The sequence below is a fragment of the Thamnophis sirtalis genome, unplaced genomic scaffold (genome assembly GCF_051295495.1).
Source record: "Thamnophis sirtalis isolate CommonGarterSnake01/CBP01778 unplaced genomic scaffold, rThaSir2_p1.2 scaffold_9, whole genome shotgun sequence".
Lineage (NCBI taxonomy): Eukaryota > Metazoa > Chordata > Lepidosauria > Squamata > Natricidae > Thamnophis > Thamnophis sirtalis.
In genome coordinates, this window is record NW_028261389.1 from 1,441,097 (window position 1) to 1,466,080 (window position 24,984).

Below are 24,984 nucleotides of genomic sequence, written 5' to 3' on the forward strand. Positions count from 1 at the left end.
TGACATAAAAGCTGCACAACTGACTCACACACAATGCAAAAGCAGATGGACTGCACACAAAATGGCCATGTGAGGCACAGCTGATTGTCACAGCTGATCATTGGAACCTTTTTTGGTTTTTTTTAGCATCTTTTACTAATTAATAAATTAATAAAACGTGATGCCCCCCCCCGAAGGGAGAAACCCTGCCAAGGGATCGTTTGGAGCCTTACACACCAACAACAGGAGTCCCAGTGGACGACCACTTAAATAGGAGCCAGCCGTGTGCAGCAGCTGCCAAAAAAGCCAACACAGTTCTAGGCTGCATAAACAGAGGGATAGAATCAAGATCATGAGAAGGGTTAATATCTCTTTACAAGGCCTTAGTAAGGCCACACTTGGAATATTTGCATCCAGTTTTGGTCGCCACGATGTAGAAAAGATGTGGAGACTCTGGAAAGAGGGCAGAGAAGAGCAAGAAAGAGGATTAGGGGACTGGAGGCTAAAACGTATGAAGAACGGTTGCAGGAACTGGGTATGTCTAGTTTAATGAAAAGAAGGACTAGGGGAGACCTGATAGCAGTCTTCCAATATCTCAGGGGTTGCCCCAAAGAAGAGGGAGTCAGGCTATTCTCCAAGGCACCTGAGGGCAGAACAAGAAGCAAGGGATGGAAAGTAATCAAGGAGAGAAGCAACTTAGAACTGAGGAGGAATTTCCTGACAGTTAGAACAATTAATCAGTGGAACAGAAGTTGCCTCCAGAAGTTGTGAATGCTCCAACATTGGAAGTCTTTAAGAGGAGATTGAATAACCATTTGTCTGAAGTGGTGTAGGGTCTCCTGCCTAAGCAGGAGGATGGACTAGAAGACCTCCGAGGTTCTGTTATTCTATTCTATTCTATATGGGGCTGTTGAAGTATCCAGCCTCACTTTAATTGTGAATGTTGTTGTATTTTAAATTGTTGTATTGTCTTATTTATCCCCCTTCCCTTCTTATTGTAAGCCGCCCGGAGTCCTTCGGGAGTGGGCGGCATACAAAACCAATAAACAACTAAACTAAACTATTTTATTCTATTCTATAACTTCAACGAGATTCACACGACATGTTGATCAGCCCGAAGAAAGCTGTGTTCTCGCAAATCCCAACGCTTGCTCAGTTACTCCGTGGGTTAGCGTGTCGTGCAGAGGAAGCCAGGAACAGCAGAATCCACCTTCCTATCCTGGCTTGAGGTCTTGGCCTATGGTGGGAAGGCAGCGAAGGCTTCCCTTAGGGGGATGCTGGGTGCTGTTCATCCCTGCAGGTGCCAAAGTTAGAAAAACCGGGCTCACAAAAAGAGAAAGTCCACCTATCAATTGCAGACCCAACACTGGTGTCTTCTCGGGGTAGTTGGGGGCTCCCCTTCTTTCCGAGCCTTCAAGGGAGTGGGGGCTAATCAGCCATGCCTCTGGGGGGGTTTCCTTTGGATTGCTGCACTGAGAAAGGCCTGGATTGGATGATCTCAAGGAACGCGCATAAAAGCCAAAAGAAATTGGATAAAAATATGTACACAATCAGAGGAGAGGATCCAACAGCATATTGACCTGAAACCTGATGTATTTTTGTTGGGGGTTTCTGCCAGAAACTCCTAGTAAAGAAAGTGTACACTTGATAATTCACGTAATAACTGCAGCTAGGATTGTATTTGCACAGAATTGGAGGGAAAAAATGAAGTAATTTCTACTATCATCCTTCAATTCTAAACCTTCTCATAGTTCCACCATACATTGTGTCATCTTAACATCTGTTTTTGCTATTTCCCCCTTATTTCTACCTCTGTTTTCGTCCCCCGTTCCCCTATCATTCTAATATTCAAAGACGTGATCCTTTCATTATTCCATATTTCAATATGCACTTCTAGCATCAATCATGATCTTTCAAGCATTTGTCAAATCACTTAGCTTTTCACTGTTAAATCCCACCTTTATACATATTTAATAAGGAAAAAGGAACGTTTCAACTTGCAGGATTTGCTTAGTGAGGATCTCTCCTGGCAGAAGGTAAATAAAGTGGGGTTAAATTTGTTTTGTGGAAACAAACTTCTTCCTGGTGGCTAGATCAAAATTTTCCTTCTCAAGCTGTTTCCTTCTCTCCCTTCGCGCCCCACCCTCGCCCCCCCAAAGAAATCCACCCCCTGCCTTGCCTATAAATGCCTCCGTTCCCTTTGCTGGAGGAAAAGCTGAGAATTGCCACTGAGAAGACTTTCTACCTGTGGAGGCGAAGGGACAGGTGAGTTCGGCTCTCCCACCTGCGGGTACCGGACAGGTGAGGCCCCTGCAGCAGATCCCTCCTGAGTCTCTCTGTCTCCACCTGAAGGGACCCCTTGAAGGGGGGGGGGGGCTGCAGGGGATGTCCTGTTTGCAACAGGGGACCCGCAGGAGGGTGCCTCAGGCAGAGAGCAAAGGATCTGTTGGGGATCTCTTATGTCAGACCCATAAAAGAGACCTTCTCAGGATCCCACCCTAATCGTTACGCAGCAGTGAAGGGTTTGTGACCCTCCCTTGCATGACCAAGGAGAGAGAAGCAGGACCCAGCTGAGAGAGCTTGATCCCGGGTTGAATGTGTGTGTGTGGGGGGTCCCTCTTCCTTAGAGGGGAGGGGCTTCCCAATGGTCCCCCTTTAATTTCTCCCCTCTTTTATTGCCACTGCAGGGAAGGAAGGCAGACGATGGGGCGATTCATTTTTCTGAGCATGGGCTTGCTGGTGGTGGCCCTCTCCTTAAGTGGTGAGTTTGAACAGGGTCTCCGCCTGTCCTGAGAAGACAACTTCCTTGCCTTTGAACCCCTTCCTGGTTTGACACCCCCCCCCTAGAATCCTCTCCCTGAAGTTTTCTTTTCTTCCTGTTTGGCTTATTCTATCGTTTAATCACGCCTTGTACGTCAGCTGGAATCCGTTTGCAAGGATAAAAAGGGCCAGGCTATATTAATGTGATTGAAATGCAGAATTAATTAAAAGTTAAAACCTTGGCATCAATGCATGCATTTATTATGAAGAGTGCCCCCCCCCCAGTTCTTGCTCCATTGGACCCACACAAGCGTTTACACCTAAGACAGTGTTTCTCAACCTTGGCAACTTGAAGATGTCCGGACTTCATCTCCCAGAATTCCCCAGCCAGCGAATGCATTACCGCACCGTAGCCACTGTGCCACCAGGGCTCCAACAATCCTTAACTCCATGCATTGGGAAGGGTACAGTTTACTAGAAGTCAAGTGAATTACAATAATGCAAAGCCTGAACTGAAAGTCGCGCACCGAAATCCCCAAGTTGAAGCTGCTCCTTCCCTTCGGTGCCTCCGCTCCTTCCCTTCCTGGCCCTGAATGATAAAGCAACTGGAGTGGACAGAGTCACACCAGACATGGAAATTAACCAGGATTAATTCTAACCAAGGTTTGGACAATCTGCCAAGGCAGCTGCACGTCAGGTGATGTTTATGGTCATCAGAGATTTTTGCAACTCAGCAGGTCAAGAATGTTCTGCAGATCCTCCTCTTTCTCCTCCTCCTCCTCCTCCTCCTCTTTTTCTTCCTCCTCCTCCTCTTTCTCTTCCTCCTCCTCCTCTTCCTCTTTCTCCTCCTCCTCCTCCTCCTCTTTTTCTTCCTCCTCCTCCTCTTTCTCTTCCTCCTCCTCCTCTTTCTCTTCCTCCTCCTCCTCTTTCTCTTCCTCTTCCTCCTCCTCCTCTTCTTCCTTCTCCTCTTTCTCTTCCTCCTCCTCCTCCTCCTCTTTCTCTTCCTCCTCCTCCTCTTTCTCTTCCTCCTCATCTTTCTCTTCTTCCTCCCCATCTTTCTCTTTTTTCTCCTCCTCTTTCTCTTTCTCCTCCTCCTCCTCCTCCTCTTTCTCTTCCTCCTCCTCTTCCTCTTCCTCCTCCTCCTCCTCCTCTTTCTCTTCTTTCTCCTCCTCCTCCTGGCCATCTTCTCATTGCGCTCTCTTCCTCCCCCCCCACAGGAGCTGGAGCTGATCACCACTGCCCCCCCGATTGGTCCTCCTTTAATGAGTTTTGCTTCAAGCTCTTCAAAGAACTGAAGAGGTGGAACGATGCAGAGGTGAGAGGCCCTTGTGTGTCGGTGAATCTCTCAGCCCAGGCAGAGGAGACGTCTAGGCAGAGCGTGGAAGAGCCCTCTGGCTGGGCTGAAGTGGAGGGACGTTCAGCTGGGGGGGGGGGTGGAAAAGCAGCAAAAATGCAGTTATTCTTCTCCACTCTTCTTCTTCCTCTGAGCCCATTTGAACTTCCCTTCTGCACTCTTTGAGCCAGGAGGGGACGGGGCCAGGATCCCCTTTGCTGCCCATGGCTGCCCCTTCCTCCCCGTCCTCTGGGCACAAGCCTTATATGGGTAGCTTTCTTTCTTTTTCTTTCTTTCTTTCTTTCTTTCTTTCTTTCTTTCTTTCTTTCTTTCTCCCATCTTTATTTATTTATTTATTATAAATAACCCAAGTTGTTGAACGTGGCCATCGCTCCTTTTCCTCCTACTTTCCTCACAACAACAGCCCTGCGAGGTAGCTTGGCTCAAGTTGGAGTGGCTGCATCGGAAAGGAGTTCCTTTCGTAGCCCCCTAAGCAGCCCCCTTACCATCCCCCCCACACACAGTGTTTATGACAAACTTTCGTTGTTGGCAGCGAAAGGCAACCGAGCGCAAAGTGGCATCCGACAGATCGATTGAAAAAGCCAGGCGTAGAGGCCTCCCCGAAGTGCTGAAGGCTGAGAGGCGTTTGGTCACCTCCAAAATTTTGCACTCTTCCTTCTGCACCCCCCCCCCGAAACTTTGTGCAGGAAGCACCTTGGTTGGGCCAGAGGGGGCTTCACTGGCAGGACCCAAATGGGGAGTGGGGCATGTACAGCCCACTACCCTGCCCCTGGGTTCAATCTAGGGCCTGTGTGTGTGTGAGAGAGAGAGAGAGAGACAGACAGACATTCTAACTTCTGAATTGGGAATTGTTCAACAGCTGTGTACACCAGTGAGGACAACTGTGAGTTTCCACAAAATCAAAATGGCGGCTTCAATCATGCAAGAGCCGAGGTGGCGCAGTGGTTAAATGCAACACTGCAGGCCACTTCAGCTGACTGTTATCTGCAGCTCAGCGGTTCTAATCTCACCGGCTCAAGGTTGACTCAGCCTTCCATCCTTCCGAGGTGGGTAAAATGAGGACCCGGATTGTTGTTGGGGGCAATATGCTAAACCGCTTAGAGAGGGCTGAAAGCCCTATGAAGCGGTACATAAGTCTAACTGCTACTATTGCTATTGCTACTGCTATAATCCGATCTTTGCTCTTTTCTCACATGCCCAACAGCACTAGCTATAGTACTTACACTTATATACCTCTTCACAGTGTTTTTATAGTGCTTTTCCTCTAAGCGGTTTAGAGTCAGCCTCTTGGCCCCAACCATCTTATAGTCCTCATTTGACCCACCTCAGAAGGTCAGAGGGCTGAGCCAACCTTGAGCCGGTCAGGATCGAACTCCTGGCAGTGGGTTGAGTTAGCAGTGGCACTTAGACTTATATACCACTTCACAGCGCTTTTATAGCCCTCTCTGAGTGGCTACAGAGTCAGCCCCTTGCGCCCCCAACCATCTGGGTCCTCATTTGACCCACCTCAGAAGGTCAGAGGGCTGAGCCAACCTTGAGCCTGGTGAGATTCGATCTGCCAAATTGCAGTCAGCAGAAGGAGCCGGCGGTACGGCGCTCTAACCACTGCGCCACCACTGCTCTTTAGCAACGCGCAAGCGGAGACAAGAGGGTCCTCCTCTGTTGAACGAGGGTCTTTCTCTGTTCTCCTTCTCTCCCAGATGTCCTGCAGGCAAGCGCAGAACGGCAGCCACCTCGCCTCCATCCACAGCGCGGCAGAGTCAACTCACGTGGGCTGGTTGCTCTCGCGCCGTTTCATCCTTAACAATGTCTGGATCGGACTGAGTGATCCACAGAAAGTGAGTTCTTTCCAATCTTCATGGATTTTTCTTTGCTGTTTCTGATGGGTTTTTTTTAAGGATCCTCTGTTGGGAGGCAGGGATTCTCTCCACGTGAATCTTCTTGCCTTGGGCAACACCGTGGCAAAGAGGAAATCTTTACTCCCCTCCTGCCTCTTCTGCCCCCCACCAAACCCCTTCCTGCCCCACTGGAGAAGAGATGCTGTCTGCAAAGCCCCCAAGGGAGGGATCCTGCCCTGGCCCCCATCTCAGCGTCAAGGCCTCCCTTCCTCCTTAGGGCTCCTTGGATGGGCTCTAAACCTGGTTGAAACCCTGGTGGGCCAGGAACGGAGGGAGTCTTTTGCCTGGCCTGGGAGGACTTTCCTCCCCTCCTTTTATTTAAGCAGAAATTCCTCGTTTCTCTTACTGGCAGGTTTTCCTCTTCTGCTCTGTTGCATTTTCCCTTCTTGAAAAAGCTGGATCCTGTACGAAGAAGGGGAGTTTCCCTGGAGTTGAGCTCAGCTCCTGCTGACTCCGTGAATAGAAATATTCATTTGGTGCCACCCCCATCCAAATAGATAAAGAAATCCAGGACCCTTTTCTATTCCAAATTCTCCCCTATAGAGGTGGGCCTGTCAGGGGTCCAAGGGCCAAACTTAAAGCCAGGGGAGTCTGCTTCTGCCCCCCCCTCCCCTCCCCCCAGTCAAGGAGTCGTTCCCTTTGACCCCCATTTCTCTTCCTGAAATCAACCTGTATGGTTGAGAGCGGTCACCACGTTGGAGCTAGAGAGCTGTTGCCCCCGTTTCGAATGGTATGACTGTTGTGTGTTTTTAAATTATGTATTGTTATGTTTCGGGTTTTTTTCCTTATTTTTTTTGTCTGTACCCCCCCCCTTCCCTGATTTGATTTGTTAGCCGCCCTGAGTCCCCTTCGGGGGGGGGGGGAAAGGGCGACATATAAACATAATAAAATGAAATGAATGAAATGAAAATCAAGCCAAGTGGCTCTCAGCCTCGGCTGGTGACTTCATGGAGACCTCCAGGAAGTTTCCTTCTGTTTCTTTCCCTGGATCTCCTGATTGCCCCCTATCCAAGCCTCCATCGAGTTTAACTCAGCTTAGATATTCCATGTCAACATTAATTAGTTGAGAGAGGGAGGGAGGGAGGAGGGGGAGGGGGAGGGAGAGAGAGGGAGGGAGGGAGAGAAGGAGGGAGAGGGAAGGAGGGCGAGAAAGAGAGAGAGAGAGACTTAGCCTATTTGGCCTGCCCCTGGCCCGCATGTAGCCAGAGCCCCCTCCTCAGCTGGCTAACGTGGCTTCTCTGCCATTCCAGAATCTCACCTGGGAGTGGAGTGATGGCTCCGGGGTCAGTTTTACACGCTGGAATTCAGAACCCGACAACCTTCGCAATAAGGGGGACTGTGTTCTGCTGTCCAAGTCATCAGGTAAGCCGAGGTGGAGGGGAGGGGGACAAAGGTGTGGCTTCTCACCATAGGGACCCCAGGGACCCTCCTGGACACCCTGACCCCTTGGCCACCGATGACCCTTGTTGACCTCCTGGAGCTCTGAGCCGCCACAGTCCTATTCTCCGTACAGACAAGGGGAGAGGAAACGCCCGTGGGATGCGCCATCGAACATGAAAGCCAGGGTTTCTTCAAACACTCAAACTGCAGATCCAAATTATTATCACAGGGCCCTCAGGTCATAATTAAACAATCCCCATCTTTAAGGTGACCAGATTTTCAGATTGGTAAAGAGGGACACCTTTGATCGGGGGGGGGGGGCTTGATTAAAAATTTTATATGGAAAAATTATACAGAAAAATTATGGACTGTGCCGAAATGGATAAATTAACAAAAGAAATACAGCTGGGTGATCTCTCCGGTGCCCGGCCCTTTCCTGCCTCCTCCCATCACGAACCAGATCACAGACAGTGGTCACATTGAGGAAATGGGGATCTTATAGTATCCTTCCTTCTTATAGCCAAGGTGGCGCAGTGGTTAAATGCAGCACTGCAGGCTACTGCTAGATCAGCAGTTCAGCGGTTCAAATCTCACCGGCTCAGGGTTGACTCAGCCTTCCATCCTTCCGAGGTGGGTAAAATGAGGACCCAGATTGTTGGGGGCAATATGCTGACTCTCTGTAAACCGCTTAGAGAGGCCTGAAAGGCCTATGAAGCGGTATATAAGTCCACTGCTATTGCTATTGCTATTGCTATTGCTTCCCCTGGAGCGGGGAGGGAATGGGGATTTTGCAGTATCCTTCTAGCTGGCTGGGGGATTCTGGGAGTTGAAGTCCGCAGGACTTAAGGTCGCCAAGGTTGAGAAACACTGGTCTAATGGTTAAAGCTTCGGAGTAGAAAGGCAGAGACCATGAATTCAAGTCCTGCCTCAGCTGTGAAAGGCAGCCGGGTGAATTTGGGCCACAATCCCCAGGAGACGGGGAGTTCTAGTCCCAGCTTAACCATAAAGGCAAGTTAGGTGACTTTGAGCCAATCCCCAGGAGACGGGGAGTTCTAGTCCCGCCTTAGTCCTGAAAGCCGGTTGGATGACTTTGGGCCAATCACTTTCTCTCAGCCCAACCCACCTCATAGGTTTATTGTTGGGGGGGGGAGAGAGGAGGAGGGGGAAGGTGTGTTTGCTGCCTTGAGTGATGCAAAGGAGTAAATAAAAATAAAATTTAAAAAGACAAAATAAAGCTAGGTCAGTTATCTTAGTTGCAACACCCTGTTGAACCCTCTTCCCATTTTCGGGTACCCTCCTGTCCTTCTGGCCAAGTGGGTGGGTGGGAGGCATTGGAGGGGCTTTCTGGATCAATCACTGCAAAACCTTCTCTTTCGCTGCCCAGGCTATCGTCGGTGGAATGCTATAAACTGTGAATCACGTCGTTTCTTCATCTGCAAGATACAGCCAGAGTCTGAGTGATGAGGCACCTGATGAAACCTGCAGGATTAAGGAAGCCCCCCCCGCCCCCCCTGCACCTGCCAAAATCCCCTCTCTGCACCCCTCCGCTTCCTGGATGCTTTCTGTTGCTTGGGCCTGGTTTTGCTCCTCCTGATGGGCCAGAAGGTCAAATAAACTCTCTTTAAGCACAACTGGCCTGGTTTATTCTGCCTGGGAGCCTGTTGGGGGTCCCAAACTCAAGATTTCTACATGCCCGAGCTTGGCCTTGGGGGTGGGGGCTTATCTCAACAGAAGGGCCACCCGCTGGTGCCTTGCCTCTCTGAGCTTGGTGGTTTTCTTGCAGATGTTTCATGACCCAACTAGGGAACAGCATCAGTGCTAGAAGGGAGTGGGGTTTACCAAGGAGGAGGAGGAGGAGGAGCAAGAAGGAGGAGGAGGAGCAAGAAGAAGAAGAGGAGGAGGAGGAGGAGGAGGAAGAAGAAGAAGAAGAGGAGGAGGAGGAGAAGGAGAAGGAGGACTGTGGGGTCCTTAGTGGTCTCTGAGCTTGGTGGTTTCTTTGCAATGTTTCATAACCCAACTAGGGAACATCATGCGGTGCTTACAAAGGAATGGGGTTTGCACTCTGTCCATATACAAGCCCCTTCTATCACTGGTGATGTTGCCTAGTTGGGTCATGAAATGTCTGCAAAGAGACCCCCAAGCTCAGAGAGGACCCAAGATCCCACAATTCAACCTGAACCTAAAAAAGTTCTCCTCTATTGCCACAACATGGGTTGAGGGACAAGCACCCCCAAATGATGCTACACTGCTCCCTAAGTATTGCAAGCGAATAAAAACAGGTCTGTCTCAAAAACCCAGGACCCAGGGGCTATGTGGATCCCTCAGGATTCCCCCGCCAGAGCAGGGGACCAGGGTCTCCATGAAAGTGCCTGGGGGAGCCCTGTCCCACACCAGTCCCATTCATGACAAAAGACACATGCTCAGATGTGTTCAAAAGGAATCGTATCGCCTTTATTGCCATTGTACGTCATGTATAGAACGAAACTGGTTTTAGCCTCACTAACAAAAAAAATACAAATGATATAAACAGTCCAAAGAATAATTCCTATGCAAGTCATATGTTTTCCATAAAAAAGTTTATTGTCACCCAGAAAGCGACTGAAACTGTCTCAGAGACCTTTGAGGGCATCAACAGAAGGGAAGCCTCTTTGATTGATGTTTTGAGTGACTGGAAGTTTCTTTGATTAATGTTCCTAGTAGATTACAATGTCTTCGAAGTGACCACGAAGCTCTCCGGGAGGAACGCAGAGTTGGATAAGAACTGGTTCAAGGACAAATATTCTCCTTTATCGTACATTGACCTGAACTTTTATAACACGTTAGCAAACTCATTAGAATATGGGAAACACACCTCCTGAATATCAGCATGAAGATGATCACACTAAGAATATGATGGGATGCTTTGAAATGTTACATGCTACATACTAAAGGTCAGAGGTGAGTTGCTGTCAGTTTTACTACCGGTTTGCAACCCTGCACATGTGCGCTGTTCAATGTAAATTGTTCTGGGTTCATGCGCAGAACAATTTACGGTGAACTGCGCATGTGCAGCCACTAAAATCCAAAATAACGGCCGCCCAGCAGCAGCAAGGCAACCAATTTGAGGGCATGGCCAGCCTGGGGCACTGCCGGTTCTGCGATCCAGGCCTGAATTCTACTACTGGTTCGGTCGAACCGGGCCGAACTAGGAGCAACCCACCTCTGTTAAAGTTATTGAGCACGCACGCCATACCACAGAGGCCTAAAATGATATTAGCCAATGAAAAGAACTCATTTCAAACCCAAAATGTTTCAACTGTATATAAAGCAACTTGTCACCTTTTTAAAGGGGTCACACTTCTCCTCTTTGTGTGTGGAGCCCGTCCTTTCTCAGTGAACATAATTAAAGAGATTTTAATCTGCTTTTGCGCCTGGGGTTCTGTTGGGGGAAAGGCACACCGGGCATGAGCCGAGGTGGCGCAGTGGTTAAATGCAGCACTGCAGGCCACTTCAGCTGACTGCAGTTCTGCAGTTCGGCTGTTCAAATCTCACCGGCTCAAGGTTGACTCAGCCTTCCGTCCTTCCGAGGTGGGTAAAATGAGGACCCAGATTGTTGTTGGGGGCGATATGCTGACTCTGTAAACCACTTAGAGAGGGCTGAAAGCCCTATGAAGCGGTATATAAGTCTAACTGCTATTGCTATTTAGGACTAACAGCTGCAGTTGAGCAAAAGTCAGAGGTTCGCAGTGGTTTCCTTTGCCAAAAGTTGTAAGAATAAGCAATTTTTCCCCATTTTCAGGACTGGGTTCGGTCAGCCACTATGACCCCACCCCCCATCACTGAACCTGTTTAACCGTTGTGCCAGGACAAAGTTGGACAAATCAACTTTGAACTGATTCCTTTGGAACACTTTACAAACGAAGTTCTGGGTTTCACATTCACCCACAAAAACAAGTATATAGGTGTGTTGCAGAGGTGGGTTCCTACCGGTTCGCACCGGTTCGGTAGAACCGGTTCGTCAAATCTACTGAACCGGTTAGAAGAGGTTCCACCAGTGGACCCGGAAAGCAGGCCACACCTACAGAAGAGGTTCCCCAAAATGTTCGAAACCCACCACTGGTGTGTTGCCATCTGTTCTCTTGGTGGTGGAATAAGGGCCAAACAAATCTACCCTGGCCAAAACCTTTTAGTTTTCCATGTTAACATTCATAAGGAAAAAATCAAAAGGAAAAATAGAAGGTTAAAATGTGCAATTAAAACCAAGGTGTGCTTAAGATGAAGGGAAATGGTGGAGGCTTAATTCTCTGACCACTCCTACCATTGTGGCCTGCCAGCAGCTAGGGGAGCAGGTGGCCGATTCAGACAGTGGGGAGGTTGGAGAGGAACCTGGGCCAGTCCTGGAGTCTGGGGAAGGCTCCGATGAGAGCTCGGTGTCGGGGGCAGAAAGGGGGCCAGGGCCGTCTGACAGTTATCAGCTGCCTTCGGAGTCAGACATCAGTGAGGCAGAAGAACAGCTGGAGCCTGTTCCCAGTGTGCGCATGCGCAGAGCTGCCCGACAAAGGGACCAGCTAAAGAACAGGGGAGCAAGGCCACAGGTGGACGATGAATGGCCCCTCCAGAGGGAATAAAAGAGGAGCAACAGGGGAGTGGAGTTTGCAGGAGACAATTAATTTGCTTCATTGGTTCATGACTCTCTCCGAGGCTCCTGGCCACGATTTGCAGATATCAGCCTGGCAGCTCTCCAAGCCAGATAAGGTCTGTGACCGTAAATCCTCCTTTGAAAGACTTTGCTGGATGCGAATGAGCAGAATTCACAGCCAATTAATAAAAGGGATTTTTGTCAGGACAAGGAGTTTGCTTCAGGCTCTCGGGAAGCCTCGGTCAGAACACCGACTGAAAATTTGCAAACTTTAAAATTCCTCTTCCCATGTAGATCTGTGAACATCTGTGGGTCCTTTTGGTTCATTTCTAGCTGCTCCTATTTGAACCTGAGGAGGGAGCCACCTCCGGGATTGGGCGGCCTATAAATCGATTTAATAAGTAAATAAATAAATAAAGAGCCAGCTTTGGCAGGAAAATTAGCCGTTTGTCAGCAGGAAAGGAAAATTCCCCTGCTGCTCATTAAACCATCCTTGGAGGTTTCCAGGACTTCTCTCTTTTAGTTTAGTAAAGCCAAGAACCAGTTTGCAACTTGTTTATTTGTTAAATGTATATGCCACCAGAGGTGGGTTCCTACCAGTTCGCACCTGTTCGGTAGAACCGGTTCGTCAAATCTACCGAACCGGTTAGAAGAGGTTCCACCAGTGGACCCGGAAAGCAGGCCACACCTACAGAAGAGGTTCCAAAAACTCTTGAAACCCACCACTGACAGACACAGACACAGACACACACACACACACACACACACTCACACAGCGAGAGAAAGAGAAAGAAAGGAAGAAAGAAATAAAGGAAAAAAGGAAAAAAAGTGAGGGAGATGAAAGGAAAAAGGAAAAAGGGACAGAGAGACAAAAGGAAGGAAAGAGAGAGAAAGAGAGAGAGAGAAAACACATGGCCTGTGAGCCACTCCCACCAGGTCACATGGCCTGCAAGCCACACCCACAGAGTAGGTTCGAAATTTTTTTGAAACCCACCACTGTATGCCACCCACTCCGCTGTCCTAAGTGCCCCTAATTTCCCCAGCCTGGTGCCCTCCGGATGTCTGGAAGCATCAAACACCAACAGATTTTTTGGGGGGGATGGTACCAGGGGAAGAAATGAGTTTTGCCAGTGAAAGCCAATTGGTCAAGAGAACATTTGTGTAGGCACTGATTTCCCTTCCCCATAGTTTCATATTTCACATTTCAATTGGGTTGGCTTCATACAACAAATGAGAGAAGCCCACTTCTTCAAGGGAAGTGAACCATCTTTGAGAGCCAGTTTGGTCTAGTGGTTAAGGTATGAGGGTAGAAAGCAGGAACTGGGGAGTTCTAGTTCTGCCTTAGGCATGAAAGCCAATTGGATGACTTTGGGGCAATCCCCAGAAGGCTGTGAGTTCTAGTCCCATTTTAGGCATGAAAGCCAACTGGGTGACTTTGGTCCAATCCCCAAGAGACTGGGAGTTCTAGTTCTGCCTTAGGCATGAAAGCCAATTGGGTGACTTTGGTCCAATCCCCAAGAGACTGGGAGTTCTAGTTCTGCCTTAGGCATGAAAGCCAATTGGGTGATTTTGGGGCAATCCCCAGAAGCCTGTGAGTTCTAGTCCCATTTTAGGCATGAAAGCCAACTGTGTGACTTTGGTCCAATCCCTAAGAGACTGGGAGTTCTAGTCCTGCCTTAAGCATGAAAAGCCAACTGGGTGACTTTGGGCCAATCCAGAGGTGGTGTTTAGCAGTTCTGACCGGTTCTCAAGAACTGGTAGCAGAAATTTTGAGTAGTTGGGAGAACTGGTAAATACCACCTCTGGCTGGCCCCGCCCAAATCTATTCTCTGCCTCCCAAGTCCCAGCTGATCGGGAGGAAATGGGGATTTTGCAGTATCCTTGCCCTGCCATGCCCACCAAGCCACGCCCACCAAGCCATGCCCATAGAACCGGTACTAAAAAAAATTGAATCCCACCACTGGGCCAATTCCCAGGAGACTGGGGGTTCTAGTCCCGCTTTAGGCATGAAAGCCAACTAGGTGATTTTGGGCCAATCCGCAGGAGACTGGGAGTTCTAGTCCCACATTAGATATGAAGGGCAACTGGAGGCTTTCGTCCAGTCCCTCTTTCTCAGCCCAACCACCTCACTCGGTTGTTGTTGTTGTAGGGAAGAGAGGTGGAGGAGGAAGGTGTGTCAAACATGTTCTGCGCCTTGGATTTATTTGCAAAAATAAGAAATGAACTCCAACTGTGCGACCTTGGGCCAGTCACAAGGACCCTATGAGTTCTAATCCCACATTGGCATTAGGAGCGTGTGTCTGTGTGTGTGTGTGTGTGTGTGTGTGTGTGTGTGTGTGTGTGTGTACACATGCATGGCTGTGCGCATAAATATAATGTGCGTTTAAATAAAACATTTTGCAATAAAGTTTCACCAGCAGACTTTCGACATTTTCCCGCAAATGCCGTTTGATGATGACCCAACCAATCCAGCCTGGGATCGCTTAAAGATTTCGCTTCCTTGTTCCTTCTTCTTTTCCCCTTCTTTGTTTTCAAAGGGAAGAAGTCAACTTTTGTCTCGTGGCATTGTGTCACCATGCTTTGTGGGTCTCTCCTGTTCAATTGTTAACCCTGAGCTGGCTGACCATTAGCTGAAAACAAAACCCCTGGATGCCCTGGGAGTCTGGGGCAGAGATGAGTTGCTACCCCGGTCCAGTCCGGTTCGGCCGAATAGGCAGTAACTCCAGTGGACACGTGATCCTCCCGGTTCTATCCTCGGTGGCGCCATCTTGGTTCTCTGTTCTGCACATGCGCAGAACAATCTTCATTGAAAAAATGAAGGCCACTTCAGCTGACTGTTATCTGCAGTTCAGCGGTTCTAATCTCACCGGCTCAAGGTTGACTCAGCCTTCCATCCTTCCGAGGTGGGTGAAATGAGGACCCAAACTGTGGGGGCGATATGCTGACTCTGTAAACCGCTTAGAGAGGGCTGAAAGGCCTATGAAGCGGTATAGAAGTCTAACTGCTATTGCTAAAATGCAATTTTTTGCCCCCTTTTTAATGTTGTGCAGTTGCACAAAAAATTTCGGGCACCGAACTGGTAGTAATGGTGGCAGGAACACACCCCTGATCTGGGGGATGCTTGTTAGTTAGCCCCAAAGTTTGAAGAAAGAAAACAGTCTCTCTATCCATGCCCTGGAGTTCAGTTGGGCCCCAGGAGAGCCACGTCAGGAAGCTTTTCCAAGTGTTATTTTACCAGTGGTTAGAGAATAAATATGAAAGTAATGTATTATAAAGTTAAATAAGTTAAGAAGAGAAATGTTATAGCAATAGATATGTTAAATTTTAAGTACTAGTATTAAAATAAGAATAGATATGCATAATGAATATGGTGGTAAGCTTTAACTCTTACGACACAAAAGTTTTGTATACAGACAGCACACTGTTTGATGAATTCTCATCCAAGATTCTTCTGTTCTGACTGAATGGCGGAGAATGGAAAGATTTATATGCCTTGCAGTCCTCTGGTTGTTAGTACACCCTCTGAGAGCCATGGAGGTCACTTGGAGGTTTAGCTGTGCCCTCAGGATCACCTTAATAATGCCAAAAGTGGGGTCAAAGAGGCCATCTACGTCAGGGCTGTCCTTCGGCCAGATGCGCCAGATGCGTCACATGCTGGCCACGCCCATTCCTGGTTTAGAAAAGGGGGGTGTCCCAATATGTGATGCCACTGTGACAATGTGAGTTTGACACCCCTGATCTCCAATAAAGCTGAACAGAGAGGGAGGGATACTATACCACCCATCTCGTGTTTATAACACCGTCCTTGCAGAAGTTCGTTCCCGCAGCCACTTCCATTATTCAGGTGACCCTGAGGGCCCAGGTAAACCTCCAAGTGACCGGAATGAGTCTCAGAAAGGTCTCCAAGGAAAAAACAAAGGGACTCCTTTTGGAAAAAGTCTTTTTTGGGGGTGGGGGGAAACAACTTTGGGACAACCATGACCTGGGTGACTGACAATGACATGGAGCCTTTATGGATTCAACCTTGGGCTATGTCAAAGTGCCAAGTTCCAGAAAGAAATGATTACTAAAATTTGATAAAACGCGATTTAAAATAGAATCGGGATAAAACGCGATTTAAAGTGGAATTGGGACAAAATGCAATCATTTAAGATACAGGTAAAATATGACAAAATCATATTTCAGTGTCACCCCCGCAATCTACCCCAATCCGTCCCAAATATACCTGGATGGCGGAGAATCTCCATAGACCAGTGTTTCTCAACCTTGGCAACTTGAAGATGTCCGGACTTCAACTCCCAGAATTCCCCAGCCAGCATTCGCTGGCTGGGGAATTCTGGGAGTTGAAGTCCGGACATCTTCAAGTTGCCAAGGTTGAGAAACACTGCCATAGACATTGGAGGCTGCTGGGAGCTGTTCACTCCCGCAGGTCCTGAAGGGAAGTTAGGGGGGGGAAACCGTCACTCACAAGGAGAGCAAATCAGCCTCTCCACCGAAGACTGAAGACCCAGAGGAGGTGGGTGGCTCCCCTGTCCTGGATGCCTTCAAGGGCAAGGGGGCTAAACAGCCATGGGTCTGGGTGCCTTCTTTTGGATCGCAGCCCTGAGCAAGGGCTGGGCTGGATGCCATCATGAACCATTTCAAAACGCAGGACTTTCTGTCCTGGCGGAAGGCAAATCCTGTCAGATTAAATTTCCTTTGTGATTATCAGCTGCTTCCTGATGCTTAGACCAAAAAAGTCCCTTCTCAAGCCATTTCCCTCTCCCTCTCTTCCCCCACCCGCCCCCAAAATAATTCCACCTCTTTCTTTACCTATAAATGTCCCCATTCCCTTTGCTGGAGACGAGCCTGGAGTTGCCACTGAGGAGACTTGCTACCCAAAGACACAAAAGGACAGGTGAGTTTATCTCTTCCACCTTTGGACACCTGACAGGTGAGGCCCCTGCAGCAGATTGCCCCCCCACTCTCCTTCTGAAGGGACCCCTTGCAGGGTCTGCAGGGGGTCTTCAGGAGGGTCCCCCAGGCAGGGAGGAAGGGATCTATAGGGGGGTCTCTGCATTAGATAAAGAGAAGGACCCAGTAGATCACAACCTCCAGAGGAGCCAAGGTGGCACAGTGGTTAGGGTGCAGTGCTGCAGGCCACTTTAGCTGACTGTGATCTGCAGTTCGGCGGTTCAAATCTCACCGGCTCAAGGTCGACTCAGCCTTCCATCCTTCCCAGGTGGGTGAAATGAGGACCCGGACTGTGGGGGCACGTTGCTGACTCAATTTGCTAAAAAAATTGTAAACTGCTTAGAGAGGGCTGAAAGCCCTATGAAGCGGTATATAAGTCTAATAAATAAATAAATAAATAAACCTACTTCTTGGTAAGTTAGAAAAATGTGGGATAGACAGCATTATCACCAGATGGATTTTCAACTGGTTGACAAACTGTACTCAATATGTAGTCCTTAATGGGACGACATCTACAAGGAAGGAAGGAAGGAAGGAAGGAAGGAAGGAAGGAAGGAAGGAAGGAAGGAAGGAAGGAAGGAAGGAAGGAAGGAACCAATTGTAGCCAATTTCATTGCATTTATTTTCTACAATGACAATAAAGGGGATACTATAATAAGCAGTGGGGGTCCCACAAGCTCCCCTCTCAGGCCCAGGACTCTTCAATATCTTCATAAATGACTTAGATGAGGGAATAGAAGGGGAACTCATCAAGTTTGCAGATAACCCTAAGATGGTAAGAATAGCCGACACCCCAGAAGACACACTCAGGATCCAAAAAGATCTTGACAGACTTGAACATTGGACACTATCTAATAAAATGAAATTCAATGGTGAAAAGAGTAAGGTTCTACATTTAGGTAAGAAAAACCAAATGCACAGGGCGAAGTAACCATCCTCTGCTACCAAATGTGATGTTCCCGTGGTTCGTCCATGAGGCCAATGTGGAGAAAAGACAGGACACGATCTTTCTCGGGATGGAGCGACCCAGATTGGGGGTCTGAGAGCCCCTTTTATTGAGATAGGACAAAGGCAGGAGGAGCAATCGCATGTGGTTAAAAACAACCTGTAAAAGTACAATTTCTAATCTACTGCTCAGGGAAGTTCTGTCTATATATGGTCAAATCCTGGGCGTCATTGGTAGGGCACATCTCAGGATGTTATGTTATGCACTATCAGGATGTTATGGGGTTTTAGGAGTTTGTTTTCTCCTGTGTGGTTCAGCGTGGCTCTGCATGCCCTGCTATGAACTGGGCCATGGGTGACCCACACCTACACAAGGAACTATATTACAACACACAGGTATAGTATAGGTGGTACCTTGCTCAATAGTAGTAGCTGTGAGAGGGATCTTGGAGTCCTAGTGGACAACCATTTAAATAGGAGCCAGCCGTGTGTAGCAGCTGCCAAAAAAGCCAATACAGTTCTAGGCTGCATAAAGAGAAGGATCATAAAATCAAGATCACGTGAAGGGTTAATCCCACTTTATAAGGCCTTGGGAAGGCCACACTTGGAAAATTTGCATTCAGTTTTGGTGGCCACGATGTAGAAAAGATGTGGAGATTCTGGAAAGAGTGCAGAGAACAAAGATGATTAAGGGACTGGAGGCTAAAATATATGAAGAATGAGTGAGTCTAGAGTAATGAAAAGAAGGACTAGGGGGTGACATGATAGCAGTCTCCCAATATTTGAGCAGCTAGTAGAAAGAAGAAAGGGGCAACCTATTTTCCAAACCACCCGAAGGCAGGACAAGAAGCAACGGATGGAAACTAATCAAGGAGAGGAGCAACCTGGAACTAAGGGGGAATCCCTCTTCCTTGGTGGTGGTGGTGGGGTTCCAAATGGCATCACTGCCACCTTCAGCTTCTCCCCTCTTTGCTTCTCTGCAGCCAAGGAAAGAAGACCATGGGGCAGTACATCCTTGCGAGTCTCGGCTTGCTGGCTGTGGCTTTTCCCCTGGGTGGTAAGTTGACTGGGCCTCTCATGTCCGAAGAAGCCATTTCTCTTGCCTCTGAAGAACCCCTTCCTGATTTGACCCCCGTCTTTCCCCCCCCCCCCCAAAGCCTCTCACTGAAGTTGCTGTTTCTCTTATTTTGCCATTTCGACCCCACCTTGTCTCTCTGCCCCCAGGCTCAGAGCCGAGGTGGCGCAGTGGTTAGGGTGCAGCACTGCAGGTCACTTCAGCTGACTGTTATCTGCAGTTCAGTGGTTCAAATCTCACCGGCTCAGGGTTGACTCAGCCTTCCATCCTTCCGAGGTGGGTAAAATGAGGACCCAGACTGTGGGGGCGATATGCTGACTCTGTAAACCGCTTAGAGAGGGCTGAAAGACCTATGAAGCGGTATATAGGTCTAACTGCTATTGCTATTGTTTGCATATATGTGATAACAAAGCAAACTCAACGCGATTGAAGTGCAGAATTAATTCAAAGTTAAAACGGCAAATATGCATGCATCGATCATTTAAGAAAAGCGTGCCCTCCACCTCTTGCTAGAGATTCCTCCGCGTGGAACCCCCACGAGAGCTTAAACTAAAACTGGCAGGGCATCTTCAGAAGGGGCTGCCCTGGGCAGCAAGTGGAAGGGGGTCAGACCCACAAATGCCCTATGGGCAGCTATGGGACATCCTGAGTGCCAGTGCAGTTCCTAAAGCACAGACCTACCATATTTTTGGAGTATAAGATGCACCTTCCCCCCCTACAAGAGCGTGGATAGGTTGGTGCGTCTTATACACCAAATACAGCCATTTTTGGCCTCCCAAAGCGTCCCCCCCACCGCATCCCTTTTTTAAAAAAACATTTGGGGTCCGTTTTTGTTCCCAGGAGCCTTCCCTGAGGCCTGCTAGGCCAAATATGAGGGGTGGGGGTGCTGCAAAAGGAAGGAAGGGAGAGAGAGAGAAAGAAGAAAAAGAGAAAGAGAAAGGGAGGGAGGGAGGGAGGGAGGAAGAAAGAAAGAAAGAGAGAAAGAAAGAAAGAAAGAAAGAAAGAAAGAAAGAAAGAAAAAAGAAAGAAAGAAAGAAAGAAAGAAAGAAGAGGGAGGGAGGGAGGGAAAAAGGAGAGGGTAGAAGGACCCCAAACCTGGCACTAGACCCAGGATGGCACATGGAGCCATTTGTCAGAGCACGCGAGGCGTTGCCCTGTTAGCTGGTCAGTGCACACGTACGCGCTGACCAGCTGAGTTAAGCCTTTTTCAAAGCCATTTTTAGAGCCAAGCCATTTTTAGAGCCAAGGTGGCGCAGTGGTTAAATGCAGCACTGCAGGCTACTGCTAGATCAGCAAGTCAGCGGTTCAAATCTCACCGGCTCAGGGTTGACTCAGCCTTCCATCCTTCCGAGGTGGGTAAAATGAGGACCCAGATTGTTGGGGGCAATATGCTGACTCTCTGTAAACCGCTTAGAGAGGCCTGAAAGGCCTATGAAGCGGTATATAAGTCTACTGCTATTGCTATATTGCTATTTTTCACCCTCCCCAGGCTCCAGAGGCTTTATAGGAGCCTGGGGAGGGCGAAAATAGCCTCTTCCCTGCCACCCCCCACCGAGGCCCCCCGAAGCAGGAAAAAACCGGCCCCTATGGGCAAACAGGAAGTTCGGGAATGGACTTCCGGTTTGCTCGCACGGGTCGTTTTTAGTCCTCCGGAGCCTTCAGGGAAGCCTCCTGAAGGTCCCTGAAGGCTCTAGAGGGCTTCCGGGGGGGGGGAGGCTGTTTTTGTCCTCCCCAGGCTCCTATAAAGCCTCTGGAGCCTGGGGAGGGCGAAAAAACCATTCCAAAAAATGGGGGGAGCGCCTGTCATGCACGCATGCACACTGGGGAGGGGTCGCACGTTGCATTATGGGTGTGGCACGCCCGCACATGAAACCCCCCCCCTGCGCTCCCCGCGAGCCAAAAAAGTTTCGCCATCGCTGGCCTAGATGCAGCTTCAGAGGCTCCTTTGAAACAGCAGAGCAATCCAGGGCCAGAAGAGACCTGGGGGGGGGGGTTCATCTAGTCCAACCCCTTACTCCAGCAGGACATTGTTAAAGTGATTTTCTGCCTCTTGACTCCCCCGTTCACATGACTACATAGCCACGCCCAGTCACATGACATCCCCACCCACCCACCCTCACCAAGCCACGCCCACAGACCCCAAACCAAGTTCTGGACATTCTCCAAATGCAACTTCCGTGTCTGTAACCAAAGTCAAATGCGATTTGTTGCCGTCAAAGATATTTGTAACTCAGCAGGTCACGAATGTCCTGCAGACCCAGCTCCCTCCTCCTGCTCCTCCTCCTCTCCTGGCCATCTTCTCATCGGGTTTTCCTCTCTTCCCACCCAGGAACTGGAGCCGATGTCCTTTGTCCCTATGATTGGGTCTCCCACAATGATTCTTGCTACAAACTCTTCACCCGTTGGATGTCCTGGGACGACGCGCAGGTTAGATATGCCCCATGCTTTTGGATATGCCAGAGGGATTTCTCGAGATGGGCGGCTATAGAAATCGAAACTCAAATAAGCAATAATTAAATCTCCTAGCCCAGGCCGAGGAGACGGCTAGGCAGGACTTTTGCATATCCCCCAAGTCCTTTCTCCCCGTGGAGATTCGTACCCTCACCACCCTCCAGGCCTTCCGCATAGCCCTTAAAACCTGGCTGCTACGACAGGCCTGGGGCTAAAGACTCGCTGGTATGATTGTTGTGCTTTTAACTATGTATGGTTTTTATGTCTTCGTTACTCTGTTTGTATTTCCCCTCCCTTTGAGTTGTGAGCCGCCCTGAGTCCCTACGCGGAAAAGGGCGGCATACAAATAAATAAACTAAACTAAACTTTCTGGCTGGGCCAAGGACCCCTAAAGGGAGAGCTGGAGGTCAACCAGACTGTCCGCATGAAAAGGTAGCACAGATCACCATTTTAGGACAGTCTGAAAAGTATTCTGTGGCCCTTATACTGCTGAAGACCTTCATGGCCAGTATCTTGTGTTGATCTTCAGGGTTGAGTGACCATCGGATAGAGATCAGATTTCCTGGTGTGGCCCACCACCGACCAGCAAATCTGGCAGCAGATTCAGACAGTGAGAAGGTTGCGGGGGGGAACCTGGGCCAGTCCTGGATTCTGGGGAAGGCTCTGAGGAGGGCTCTGTGTTGGAGGCAGAGAGGGGGCCAGGGCCGTCTGACAGTTATCAGCTGCCTTCAGAGTCAGACGTCAGTGGGGCAGACGAACAGCTGGAGCCTGTTCCCAGTGTGCGCATGCGCAGAGTTGCTAGACGAAGGGAACAGCTAAAGAACAGGGGTCGCCTTGGGAGTAAGGCCACAGGTGGACGGTGAATGGCCCCTCCCAGAGGAGATATACCTCCCAAGTATTATCTGCCACAGAGTGCCATTGGGAAGATATCAGCCTAGCAACTCTCCAAGCTTGATAAAAGCCTGCAGTTGTGAAATCTCGTGAAAGTCACTTGGCCGGGACTTTGCTGGAGAGGAATACACTTTAAACTAAATAAAAGGGGTTTTATCGGGATGAGGTCAGAACATTCCCTGATGTTTCGCTGGCAACTCTGGCTCGTATCTTCCGGCCTCTTGACCACCTGGCTTCTGAAGGGATACCGGGAGGGATCTGAGATTCTAATGCAGTGTTTCTCAACCTTGGCAACTTGAAGATGTCTGGACTTCAACTCCCAGAATTCCCCAGCCAGCATTCGCTGGCTGGGGAATTCTGGGAGTTGAAGTCCGGACGTCTTCAAGTTGCCAAGGTTGAGAAACACTGTTCTAATGCATGAATTTAAGTCTGGGCTGGTCAAGAGGTGGTCAACGAAGTCAAGACTTTGGCACAAATACACACAGGTAGAGAAGATGTTCCTTCTCTGCTGAGCAAGTGATTTTCTCTGTTGTCGCTTTCTCCCAGAGGACCTGCCAAGAGGCAAAGGAAAATGGCCAACTGGCCTCCATCAAAGACGTGGAAGGGGCAGCGAAGCTGTCCAAGTACCTCAGGGAAAACCGGAGACTACGCCTTGATGCCTGGATCGGAATGAGGCTTTCAAAGATAGTAGGTCCTTCCGATTGGTTTAGCTTTATCAGTGCTTTTTTTTAAAAATCCATTTCTAGGGGGCTGTTTGAAGGGTGGTAGGGAATCCCTCTGCTAAAAGCTTGTTGAGGGATCACGCAGCAGAATAACCTATAGCCCTGGGGGGTTGTTAGCGGTCTCCCACCTAAGAGACAGAGACAGAGACAGAGAGAGAGAGACAGAGATGGAGAGAAACAGAGAGAGAAAGAGATGCAGAGAGGGACACAGAGAGACAGAGAGAGAGAGAAAGAGAGAAAGAGATGGAGAGAAAGAGGTACAGAGAGAGAGACACACAGAGAGAAAGAGAGAGACACAGAGAGACACAGAGAGAGACACAGAGAGACACAGAGAGACACAGAGAGAAAGAGAGAGAGACAGAGAGAAACAGAGACAGAGACACACATACAGAGAGAATGACCGAGAAAGAGAGAAAAAGACAGAGAGAGACAGAAACAGAGACAGAGAGAAACAAAGACAGAGAGACAGGAGCAGAGACAGAGAGAGAGAGACACAGAGAGAAAGAGAGAGACACAGAGAGAGAGACACAGAGAGAGAGAGACACAGAGAGAGAGAGAGAGAGAGACACAGAGAGACACAGAAAGAGAGAGAGACAGAGAGAAACAAAGACAGAGACACACATACAGAGAGAATGACCGAGACAGAGAGAAAAAGACAGAGAGAGACAGAAATAGAGACAGAGAGAAACAGAGACAGAGAGACAGAGACAGAGACAGAGAGACAGAGAGAGAGACACAGAAAGAGACAGAGAGAGAAAGAGACACAGAGAGAGAGAGACAGAGAGAGAAAGAAAGAGAGAAAGAGATGGAGAGAAACAGAGAGACAGAGAGAGAGACACACAGAGAGAGAGAGAGAGAGAGACAGAGAGAAAAAGACAGAGAGAGACAGAGAGACCGAAACAGAAACAGAGAGAAACATAGAGAGAAAGAGACATGGACAGACAGACAGACAGACAGACAGACACACACACACACACAGAAAGAGGCACAGAGAGAGACAGAGAGAGAGACAGAAAGATGGTCTATTTGGTTTATAAAGAATAAGAGAGTTGGAAGGGACCCCGGAGGTCTTCTAGTCTGCCCCCTTGAAAGGTGCAACCTTTCTCTCTCTGTCCCTGGGCCCCGTATAGCCAGAGCCCCTTCCTCAGTTGGCTAACGTCCTTTCCCTTTCATTGCAGAACAGTAAATGGGAGTGGAGTGATGGCTCCAATGTCACCTACGTATCCTGGGAAAAAGGACAACCGGACAACTTTTTCAAACTGGAGTTCTGTGCTGTGGTGACAGAAAACTCACGTAAGTCGACCGGTTGGGGGCAACTGAGGGTGCAATGCCAATAATAAAACCCCATCTGATCCCATCTTGGGATTGACCCCTTGACCACTGATGACCTTTGTTGACCTCTGGGATCTCTGAGCGTTCAGAGTCCTACACTCTGTACAGACAAGGGAAGACCAGGCATCCGTAGGAGAAACAACATTGACGGCGTAGCTCCTTCAAAAATTGGGACTGGAAGTGGACACTGTTGCTGCAATATAGCAATAGCAGTTAGCAGTTAGACTTATATACCGCTTCATAGGGCTTTCAGCCCTCTCTAAGTGGTTTACAGAGTCAGAAAATCGCCCCCAACAACAATCTGGGTCCTCATTTCACCCACCTCGGAAGGATGGAAGGCTGAGTCAACCTTGAGCCACTGAGATTAGAACCGCCGAACTGCAGATAACAGTCAGCTGAAGTGGCCTGCAGTGCTGCACCGTAACCACTGCGCCACCTTGGTTCCAACTGGCTACTTTATTGCTTTCTGCCTATAATACAGGCGTGACCCGTCAAAAGCGCGGAGGACAAAATCGCGCTCGACGAAAGCGCGCATGTGACGTCATCACAGCGCGACGAAAAAAAATTAAAAATTGAAATAAAATTAAAATTAAAGCAAGCTGATTCACATAAAGGTAAGGGTTAGG

General features: G+C 48.9%; 2 protein-coding genes across 2 annotated transcripts in view; both read left to right on the forward strand.

Annotated features, from left to right (window-relative positions):
- Window positions 1-2,127: 2,127 nt before the first annotated feature.
- LOC148043973 (C-type lectin lectoxin-Lei1-like) lies at window positions 2,128-10,229 on the forward strand. The gene is made up of 6 exons (XM_087722507.1): window positions 2,128-2,244; window positions 2,667-2,740; window positions 3,957-4,054; window positions 5,794-5,931; window positions 7,242-7,353; window positions 10,069-10,229. Exons 1-6 carry the CDS (start codon window positions 2,165-2,167, stop codon window positions 10,227-10,229), a joined length of 663 nt encoding a protein of 220 aa, XP_087578633.1. The 5' UTR covers window positions 2,128-2,164.
- Window positions 10,230-16,791: 6,562 nt separating this feature from the next.
- The window catches only part of LOC106549621 (C-type lectin 1), a 12,774-nt gene continuing 4,581 nt past the window's right edge, over window positions 16,792-24,984 (forward strand). The window contains exons 1-5 of the mRNA XM_087722637.1: window positions 16,792-16,886; window positions 18,871-18,944; window positions 21,292-21,389; window positions 22,851-22,991; window positions 24,205-24,319. Of these exons, the coding sequence (XP_087578763.1) occupies window positions 18,887-18,944; window positions 21,292-21,389; window positions 22,851-22,991; window positions 24,205-24,319 (412 nt within the window). The 5' untranslated portion in view covers window positions 16,792-16,886; window positions 18,871-18,886. The remainder of the gene's footprint in view (window positions 16,887-18,870; window positions 18,945-21,291; window positions 21,390-22,850; window positions 22,992-24,204; window positions 24,320-24,984) is intronic.

Bases quoted from the DNA above. Each gene is read 5' to 3' on its own strand.
- LOC148043973 (XM_087722507.1), top strand. From the start codon at position 2,165: ATGCCTCCGTTCCCTTTGCTGGAGGAAAAGCTGAGAATTGCCACTGAG. The intron at 2,245-2,666 runs GTGAGTTCGGCT...TTGCCACTGCAG, and splicing joins CTGTGGAGGCGAAGGGACAG to GGAAGGAAGGCAGACGATGG. The intron at 5,932-7,241 runs GTGAGTTCTTTC...CTGCCATTCCAG, and splicing joins GACTGAGTGATCCACAGAAA to AATCTCACCTGGGAGTGGAG.